This window comes from Schistosoma mansoni, chromosome W, assembly GCF_000237925.1.
Source record: "Schistosoma mansoni strain Puerto Rico chromosome W, complete genome".
Classification (NCBI taxonomy): Eukaryota; Metazoa; Platyhelminthes; class Trematoda; order Strigeidida; family Schistosomatidae; genus Schistosoma; species Schistosoma mansoni.
In genome coordinates, this window is record NC_031502.1 from 28,690,980 (window position 1) to 28,702,300 (window position 11,321).

Consider the following 11,321-nt stretch of genomic DNA (forward strand, 5'->3'; position numbering starts at 1 on the left):
ATCGTCATTAAAATAAGAATAAGTTAAAAACAAAATCTATTTCAGTAAAATTTATATGCTTGATTCATTTTGTATGTTTTTACCTTATAACATCAAAAAAAAACTGTTATGAACAAAAAACACGGAAGTTGTTGTTCTTGATTACTTGTTTTTCTAAAACAATTCACTAATTTACTTTCTTTTAAATGAATACTTTTGAAATAAATGACATAAGAATTAGATTGATGCCTAAAAACTTATTCAAACTTGCATCGCTGAATACTAATAACAATATTAATAATTTAATAGTTGAATTCATGATTCAATTGAAGATAAAACACCATGGAAAACATGAAAGCAATGGACGGCTGTTTCGTTTTCATCAATGCGCATCCACAATCCCGCATCGCGAGATTCGAACCCAGAACTTATTAGTCTCGCGCTCGAACGCTTAACCTTTAGACCACTGAACCGTTATCCAATGGTGTGCTCGTAGTTTATTCTTCGAGAATAACTCACTACTATTGACATCTACCCTAAAATATAGATCAAACAAAGCTCTTAAATCAGCACATTTAAATTAACAAGTCTTCATCATAAGTACTAGATGGAAATTTCAAAAACTATTTCACATTAGGAATAAAAAAACGCTTGAATCGAATTCTTGAAAAATAAATCAAATACCTCCAGTTCGCAAAATTTATTTTCTGTTTGGTTTAAAACCTAAGTGGGTTAACATCTTATGGATAATCACTCCCAGTCATGCAAATACCGTAGTAATGTTTTGCTTATATGCATTTGTGTCGCTTCACGTTTTACGTCTATAAGCTGGATTACTTAACAAAGTGATTTTAGAAGAAAGGTTTCAACTTCTCACGATACAACGCTACTCACCTCCTGAGATAATAGGTAAACAGCCAGGTTATCTTTAAAATCCATTATCACCAGACGGAAAGCGACGCAACTGTATTAAAATTTATACATATGGCGCACTTTGTAAACACTTTACAATACATCACTTAGCGTAAGTATTATACAATGAAAAGCGTCTCAAGTCCAAAACTAGTTGAAAGAATTAAGAATGGATATATATATGTAATCATTATCGTTAGAAATTCATCTAATATTTTTTTAAAATTTTTGAGAATGAAATAAGTTAAAACACCTGACGTTTTGTTTCGAAAATTTCCTGAATCTAACCGTAAATAGAACGATAAAAACATGTAAATGACTTGTCAAAATATATAGCCTAACAGACATACACAATTGTTACTAATATTACTAATTAAAATACACCATTACTTTAAGAATTTCAGCGAAGCTCAGTGTCTATATTTCCATACAACTCTAGAAAGGCATTTTGGCTCTAAATGGTCAGTTTAGAAGTTTTATATTCAGCTAAGGTTCAGTACATTGTTTGCTAGCGTTATTGCTTGTTTATATCCTGCGCAAATTGTTACCAGGAGGTTCAAGGCAGGACCCTACGACTTCGTCGTATCAAGACGTTCGTAGCAACATGCGAATCAGCGTAGATGAAATGAAAAGCAAATAACAGTTAAGTTGACTATCAGATATCAAAAACAGAGTGTGGATATAAAAAGTTCTATTACATGCGCTTTTCAGATCAATACCTCAACAAATTGTGAGATCTCATTTTGATATGAATAAATTCATCACTTATCAGTTAGCTGGTAAGTGGTCTGAAATTGAATCACTAAGTTTTATAAATTCGTGTTTCAGCAGATAGCAACAAACAAGACTGGAAATTATTGCTTTAGTTCAGTTTTCGTCGTAATATATTTAAAATAATTCAAATAAAAGGAAACGATGTAACTTTCACTCATCCCAAAATAAAATCTCTTGCAATTAAAACTAAAATGCGTAATTTTACGACAATAAGCCTACCAAATCTGTTTATGAGCTTGTTCGACAGCATTCTTAATTAATTTCTGAACGTTTTGTATGAGTTCAACTTCCTTTAAAGTATCCCATAGTTTCGTTATGCCAAACATTTCATAGAAGAAACAGAAATATTCAGCCACAACATCGTTGTTTAACAAAAAAGTACAAAATAGTTTAATGAAGCTATGCAGAACAGTAAAAATTACCTATAATGGTTAGATAATATAACTTGAATGAAAAGTTTAAAACCACAAAAGAAAAAATGATTAGGGAAAGAGTAATTCAACGGACGAGATAAAACGGTAAGGGCTTGAGTTATGTGTGAACTATCACCAATTATCAAATATATTGTGAAGACATATTGCGCTGATTACCTAAAATAATTGAATGCTAACAGTGAAATATAAATCACCTGCTTATAAAATTCCCTAGTAATCTTAAAGACAGTTTATTGAGTGTAATAAAGAAACTGTTTGAAACTTACCTTCTTATGTTAGTAGGTGTTTCTGGATTTAACTCACCATCACCTTGCTGACAGACTTCAGCCGAATTTTCTTTTCTATTGTCTAAGTGAATACTTATGACCGGTTGGGTTCTCAGTCATTCTTAGTAATGTTCATAGAACCTTGAAAACCCATGAGGTATCCAAAGATTCTTGGGTGTTACTGTCTAATGAGTTACCTTAAAGAAAAAGTAACTCTGAACAATAACGCCTTACCAAGTATGAGTAACTGAGTAAAGCAGGAAATGTTTGGTAGTGGTTTACTCTTATTAGATCTCGTATATGATTCGAAAAACTATACTCTGTAACTCCAAATAATGTATATAAAGACATCTCCTATTACGATTTTATGACTAAAAACCTTCTGAATATTTTTCAAAACTTTAGTTATCCTAAATCTTGCATTGTGTAATAAACAATTAGGTAATCTTTAAAAGTTCTGTTTTCATATCCTACAACCTTAAGTGGCATATTTTTATTTAGGGTTGAGCTCGTTAAGACCAATGAATAAAGTATCCGTACTTAAGAATGGACTATTATAGTAAAATAGGATGGCAAATATTCAAAAGGCATTGAGCAGCTGGAAGTCTTTCACAAATAAACAAATCACTTCAAAGTTTTAGTCAAAAATATTGTAAAAGACGAGATTCGGATTTTGTGTATGTGACCGTTCACAAAAATAACGGGTCCAAACTGTTTTGCGAGTATTTACTAGGTACACAACTCACTACAAGAGACGTTTATGGTATCAATATCGGTTATTTTAAAAAGGGACTCTACTTCCTTTGGAACCAATATTACTGAATGATTATGTTAAACACACTTTTCTAACCATATTCCGCCAAACAAATCATGCATTATTTCATGTTTTCTGAATAAACAAAGAAGCGACAAGCAAAGCTACGTATATGAAATCATGTAATTAGCTAACTTTAAAAAATACTGTTCAGTATCTGTACATGAAAAACTTTGAATCATTGTCTATGCAATACATCTTCGAGTTGGATCCAACTCTTGAAAAGAAACATTCAAAAAACATTTAAGTTCGTCGGGGGGTATTTTGAACAAAAGGATAAACATTTTTCAACTTTATGAAAATTTTTAAGTAACTTACAACATATAACTCTGATTCTACGGGGTCAGCAACTTTATCTATAGCCCTTCTACATTCTCGTGTATTCAGGTTCTCAGTTGCTATTTGCAACGGAAGATCTGTTTCCAAAAGGAAATTCTGCAACCTATCCTTTTCTTTGATCAAAAAAGAGGTTTCCTGAATGACATCATTTATTTCTCTTTCTAGTGCCTGCTTCCAGAAAAGGGTATCATGAAGCCTTTCTTTCAGTCGCTTCGTCGAATCAGCCTGTAGCTTCCTCGTTCTGGCATCAGTGCTCCTGATAATCTAAACATAAATTGATGAATAATAAAGAGTAATTTACCGATTTAGTAGAATCATTCACTTCTTCTGTTTGTTCGCAGTCATTGGTTGCTTGAAAATACTTTTCGTTTTGATATGACATCCACTCCTGTGGTGTGCATTTCAACGATCTGAATCCAATGGTTGACGTGTTACTGTATACTTTTTCTGTTTGTTCGGGTACATTATTATAAACTGCTACATCCCCCATCATTACACTTTAAAAAGAGGTCTCTTTCTCACACTATGACAACAGTCGGCTTATGCGTAGTAGTAAAGTTAAACAAAAATACAATATTCCTAAATAAGATTTTAAGCCTGTAAGACTGTCTAGATATTTAAAATGAACGTGTTTCTGACGAGCCTTGTTGCGGCAAACTAATTCAACAAGCCAATATTTCTTCAAGTTTTTGATATCGATGTTAACCTGATTACTTTAGTGAACTAATGAAGTCAGTATCACCAAAGACTTACAGAGCCGTCTACTCTTTAGTTTTATAGAAAAAGCTAGTCACATCATAGCAAATCTACAATTTTGAGACTTTTTATCAATTTGGTAGAAGTGATAAGTGCACTTAATACTTATTAAAGCATCAGTACTACAGGAAAATTTCTCAGCTTATTGCTTTCCATCTCATCTTCCATGTTCTTAAGATAATGGATTGCGTCTCCAGCTTTTATTCTGTATCCCATGAATACCCGCATTAAAAAAGGACGACCGTATGCTCCTGGACTTATCAAGCTATCAGAAGTGTGTTTACTAACCAGATGTCCCTTGAATTTGAGCTTCTGGACGACTATTTTTAAAAATCGCCACCATTTCACTAGGAAGGGAGTGAACTGTAACGTTAAATAGATATCCGAAACAAATATTTCTACAATTTTTCGTATTTGACGCTGAGCTCATTAGTTCTACTGGATGCATCCCAGTCCAAGGCATTCAACTAGGAATCCACGCCAGATTACGAATGTGTAAACCATGTTATGCATCCTTAACAAAAACTAGTTAGCTCGAGTTATATGCTTATCGTCACTCCGACTATCCTCCAAATGTCGTTGAACTCCTCTTTCTGGACTTCTGGTTTGATCGGGTTCGAGATCATTCATTATGAAGGACATCGTCAACAAAGCCGTGTAGTCCTGAAAATCCGGGATGCCTTCAGTTTTTTAGTTGGTAAATTAATGACATTCATGTCACTTTCTCCATGAATGTTTTCTTGGGGTTGAAAAACCGTTGAAATAACAGTACGGAATATTCGTTCTCGATTCATTAGAATTACTTTTATAAAATACTAACTACGTCACTATGAGTGGTTTTTCCTCAACATTATTGGTTAGTAAAACCTCAACTACTTACCAATACCTACCGAATATGTCTTGTTGCTAGCATTAGAAAAGTGTGTAAGATTGGCGTCAGTGTATGAAATCGACGAAAAGTAGAGCACGAAAACATATTTATTACGCCATGAAACCTTTTTAACAAACATGTTGGTTGATCTGGTGCCAGTTATATTTTGACTCCTCAAATGCCTTTTATTGTAAAGGACTCTGGTGTAGGAGTTTCGGCACAAGGCGGACAGGATTTTTGAAGTCAAAACAAATGTCTGAGAAAGCAGTAAAGTACATCAATGTGATAATTAGAATTAATCGAATCAATGCGCTGACTGAGAACTACCAGAATATTTCATTTAGAACAAGCCGCAGCATATCAACACAACGGAAAGTATTTTATTTCGAACTCGAATAAGCCATGGGGTAAAGTACAAAGATACCATAGAAAGCATAAGTACTAGTTATCTCAACATTCGAGCATCCAACTTCAGTCATAAGTGCACTTTGAGTGGCAATGAGTTTTCATAACTGTTCATTGACGATTGGAGGCATAACTACGACGTTTATTTTGTTGTTACTTGATACAAACGTCCTGAGAACAAATAGACAGTTAAGTCTTTAATTTGCCATGCTGCGTCTGCGTGATAAGATGGTAATTTACGTTTGCACAAACATCCATAATTTAGCAAACACTAATCTTTACAAGCGTATTGAATATGGGGCGACCACTATCATCAAATACAGTCCCTTGAAAAGTGCGTTGATTGGGCGATTTCCCGATGTTTAAGTTTTATCCTTAGCTCGGTTGAGTCATTGAAAACCTTTTTATCAGCATAAGATGTCGTCAGGTTTCTGTTTATTGGTACCACGGTGTTAGTCAGTAACGTGAACAACGTCAGTATTGTAGTTTCGAAAATGCTCGGCTTTTGCGCAAATTCACTACTATAATCTTTCTTTCAGGTAACCTTTATGGAACTGCATTTCTCAGTTTAAACGCTAATGCAATGTATATAACAAGTTTATAATTAAACGATTGTTCATTGATCGTACCGTCATATTAAAAATAGTCTTTACTTGAAATTGTTGCAATAGTTCTTGCGAAAATGTTTCATTGAAGGATCATCAAGACGTAAGGATATTATCATATCATCAATACATTTGCTTTTGAGGATACATTTCATTAAACTGTCGCTGATAGACTTCATTAACTTTTTGAATATCGTCTTTTAAAAACGCTCCAACAGCAATCAGCAAGACACACACTGCTTCGTATCACCCAGAAGGTGACAGCCTCGTGGAAAGAACAAACAGAACTATTGAAGCCATCTTACAGTCGTTTCTCGGCATATCGTCACCTGAGTTATGGGATGATATCCTCCCTCAATTCCTTTAAGCTTATCAGTACATGGGCTCACAGGATTATCACCTGCTGTTTTACTGTTTGACAAGAATTATGCTTACCGGTGGACATACAGTCGCCCTTGCTGCCCTGCGAAGAACATGAGCATGCACCGTACATACGTATTCTCCATAACAGCTTAGCTGATGCATACCGCGGACACCAACGATCCGTGTACGATCGTCAGATGCAAGGACCGATGTGCACAGTCAGGGATCGCGTTTGGTGACGCCGCCTCATGAAAATGTTAGGGAGTTGTAGTGAATTCCAACAGCCCTGGCAAAGCCCTTCTGAAATTGTCCTCATCCGATCTCGGACTACGTTTGTATTACGTAACGTACGACAACCTCAGGATGACGTGGTAACTGTGCACTACAACTAAATAAAACCAGATCGGATGACAGTTTCCTCTGATGTTGGGTTCACTGACCCACCGCCTGCCACTAGGTTTTGTGAGGTACCATCAGAAGGAGAGGCAGCACACCCGTGCTCCAAACCAGGCACTGAGGAGAGTGTCTCATTATTAGAGGGAGTGGTGTAATGGAGTTGAAATTGTTATGGAGAAGCAGATTTATCAAAAACAGATCAAAGTTTGGGGACGTTGACTCTTTTCTCATATCCAGACAATATGACACAGTATGGTAGTCTCATTGTACGGAAACCAAGTCTTCAGGACACTGTTTCTTGTTTATGAGCACACCCAACATAATTTTGCTTAAGAATGGAGCAGTATATCTGTTGTTTTTTAGATATAGACAATAAAGATATTACTAAGATATTTAATAAGATTTTGGAAAGGTATCATAGCTCGTGTAAATGTTTACTTTGACATGGCCGAGTTCGTCAACGAAAACGAAAGAAAAGTGTGATACACCATGACATGCTGAGCTTTATATGTTTTTATAGATGCTTGATAAGACATATACGGGTTTATCTGTTGAGAGCCAAAATCTGTAAACTGTGAAACCATAGACTCTTGAATTATTTTTAATAAAATGCAAGTAAAAGTGTTACATAACCAAAAATAACTGACAGCGGTCACAATCACCTCTCTTTTTATATTAATACTTCCATTTCTTTTTAAGATATTTTACGCACAAGTACATACAGAAATGCCACCTGTATGCACTACATGCATCAAAATTTCTATATTTTCCTCTGAACGTGAAGTTATTATTTCCAGTTCATTTATAATATGTATCATGTTAACGTTTTGGGCCGGGAATCAGATTATTTATTCTTTCCTTACAAATAGTAATATCACCATTTTACAGTATCCCACATACTATATTAGTATTCTTACTCAACAGTTGAGTCCTACTAACAATATCCTAAAACTACGTTAATTACTTAACAAGAGCGTCATATACTTGGTTTGTATTCCTGACCTTCATATCCACCTGCTTACTTACAGTTTTAATACACCAAACATTTGATTGCATACTGAGCTGTATAAACTCGTAGAAATCCAGCTCAGATGTTTTGCGTATCTCTCTACTTTACACGTAAATTTATGTATAAGTAGCACCGAAATCAGCTTCGCCTATGTCTATTCGAGGGTTATGGCGGGTCTCCAGCGAGGATGAAGGAGAATGGTTGGGCATGGTATGAGTGACAACACCCTGTGTAAACAAACATTCAAGAGAAAACGTTAAACAGAATGAACAAATAAAACCATTTGAACTATTCCTTAGGAGACGGACGATTATCACTCACGAAAATTATGACGCATAATGGTGGAAACCGATATTCTTCGGAAGTCACAAGGTTCAAGCCCCTTCTAGCGACCAGAACAACAATTAATGTAGGTACATGGAGTGTTCGGACCACGTGGAACACCAGGATGACAAATCAAATAGCTACAGAAATGCGGAGATACAAATTGGCAGTACTCGGGATCACTGAAACACATTGAACTCAAGCTGGACAGAAAAAATTAACTTCGGGAGAGATGTTGCTGTACTCTGGTCACGAAGAAGAAAAAGCTCCGCACACTCAAGGAATTGCTCTGATGCTGTCCAAGGAATCCTGAAAAGCACGGATCTACAATCGTCAAAGTATCCTTCAAAACAAAGAAGGAGGGAGTCACAATGAATGTTATCCAATGTTATGCACCCACTAATGGCATCAACGACAACGATAAAGATCAGTCCTATGAGAGGCTGCAATCGATCATAGAGAGGACCTGACCATCCTGATGAGAGACCTAAACGCCAAAGCTGGAATGAACAACACCGAATATAAAGATATCATGGGACAACATGAACTGGGAGAACAGAAACGAGAATGGTGATAGGTTTGCAAACTTATGTGCATTCAACGAAACGTTTATAGGCGGCACAATATCACAATACAGAGAACCGGATCGATCATATTTGCTTCACCAAAAAATTCAGGAGGTCAATGGAGGACGTGTGAATAAAGAGAGGAGTTGATATAGCTTCACATCACATGGTGGTTGCCAAGTAAAAACTGAAACTAAAGAAGCAATGGACGACTGGAGAAACAATATTACAAAAGTTCAACACAACCTTCCTTCGAGATACTAACAAACTCAACCCATCCGAGATAGCTATCAACAACAGGTTCCAACTCTAACGAGATCTATTGACAGAAGAAGAAACTACTATGGAGGGCAGTTTAAAAGGGATCTAAGAAACACTAACTTCAACATGTCTGGAGGGCCTGGACCGAAAGAAGCATCATCATAAGGAATGGATCTCTGTCGAAACCCTGGACAAGACTCAAGAAAGGAAGAACAAGAAGACAGCAATTAACAACAGTTGAACAAGAACAGAGAAAGTCAAGACACACGCCGAATATACAGAAACAAACAAGCGAGTGAAGAGGAGCATTGGAGCTGACAAGCAGAAATACGAAGAAGTCCTAATAACAACAGTGGAAAAAGCTACAAGAGAGAAAGTATGAGACAACTATGTTACACAACGAAGAAACTAACAGGGAAATACAGTAAACCTGAGAAAACGGTCAAGAATAAACAATACAAACCAATGACTGAGATTCAAGAACAGAGAAAATCGATGGATGGAACACCTTGAGCAACTCTTGAATAGGCCAGCTTCACTGAATCTCCTGGACATCGAGGCAGCACATACAGACCTTCCCATAGATAGCAATCCACCAACGATCGAAGAAATCAGAATGGTCATCAGACAAATCAACAATGGGAAAGCAGCAGCACCTGACGACATACCACTTGAAGCACTGAAGTCACACATACAAGTAACTTCATTCATACTCCACGTTCGATTTAGGAAGATTTGGTACGAAGAACAAGTGGCACCGACAGACTAGAAAGAAGGATATCTCATCAAGATACCGAAGAAAGGAGATCTGAGCAAATGTGAAAACTACAGAGGAACCACACCACGTATGGTACCAATAAAAGTTTTCAACAGAGTGTTGATGAACCGGACGAAAGGTACAGTAGACGCCAAGCTTCAAGATCAACAGGCTGGATTCTGTAAGTATCGGTCGTGCACAGACCAAACAGCGACACTACGGATCATTGTTGAACATTCAATTGAGTGGAATTCGTCATTATACATCAACTTCCTTGACTATGAGAAGACGTTTGACAATGTGGATAGGGGAACATCATGTAACATTCTTCGATACTATGGTACGCCTGAAAAGATCGTCAACATCATCCGGAGAAGCTCTGGAAGATGTGGAAATTTCCACGTACGTGATCAGCATCATCGACGAACAAGGAGGATCTGATGCAGACGTAAAGGCAAGGATTGGCAAAGTAAGGGCAGCATTCCTACACTTGGAGAACATATGCAACTCAAAACAACTGTCAGTCAACACCAAAGTCAGAATCTTCAATACGAACGTCGAAACAGTTCTAGTGTACGGAGCTGAAACTTTGAGAACCACCGTCATTTATGAACAATTACCTACGCAAGATACTCAATGTCCGTCTATCGGATACCATCAGCAACAGACTATTGTGGGAGAGAACAAACCAACTTTCAGCTGAAGAGGGAATTAAGAAAAGTCGGTGGAGGTGGATAGTACATACATTGTGGAAATCATCAAGCTGCACCACGAGGCAAGCCCTAACTTGGAATGCTGACGGGTAAAGAAAAAGGGGAAGACCAAGGAACACATTGTGTCGAGAACTGGAGGCAGATATGAAAAGGATGAATAGCAACTGGGAAGGATTTCCTAGGACAGAGCTGGTTTGAGAATCCTGATGGTTGGCCTATGCACCTTGACAAAGGGTAACATCCATAGTTTAGTAAGCATCAACATGATCATCGTGTAATTATGTCTAGAGTTCTTCGCATGCTCTACTGACCAGTTTGCAGGTTATCAAAAATACTACCCTTGGCTTCCAGATATTTGGAGTTGAGGTCTTTATAAAATTATGTTATCAATTTTGTCTAGTGAAACCATAATACTCTCTGTTGTAGTAGAATATTGTTGATGTCACTAAAATAAATAGGAACCTACGTTATCTGCATGAAATCTGTTTTGACAATATATCTGCGATTCACTAAACACGTGTAATTCGTGTTATTTTTTAAAGCCAACCTCAGTGTTGTTTTGTTTATCCTCGTCTATATGAACCAAATAATTTCTTTCATTTATTCTAAAAGCATTTACTGGCAAGTTCATAACCACAAAAATTCTAACACCATTTACTCACTACTGATATTATTAATCGTGAGAAATCAGTCTTTCATCGGCTCATAAAGAGCCCAACCAATCAGCGATTAGTTAGAAGCTATGCTACTAAAATAACGAGGTCCTGATTGGCTGTT

General features: G+C 36.6%; 1 protein-coding gene across 1 annotated transcript in view; it reads right to left on the minus strand.

Moving 5' to 3' along the window:
* Smp_147440 (tektin related) overlaps positions 1-4,013 on the minus strand; it is an 11,797-nt gene extending 7,784 nt beyond the window's left edge. The window contains exons 1-4 of the mRNA XM_018789249.1: positions 3,820-4,013; positions 3,498-3,782; positions 1,885-1,955; positions 874-943 (exon numbers count right to left, since the gene is read on the minus strand). Of these exons, the coding sequence (XP_018654711.1) occupies positions 874-943; positions 1,885-1,955; positions 3,498-3,782; positions 3,820-4,011 (618 nt within the window). The 5' untranslated portion in view covers positions 4,012-4,013. The remainder of the gene's footprint in view (positions 1-873; positions 944-1,884; positions 1,956-3,497; positions 3,783-3,819) is intronic.
* Positions 4,014-11,321: the final 7,308 nt, after the last annotated feature.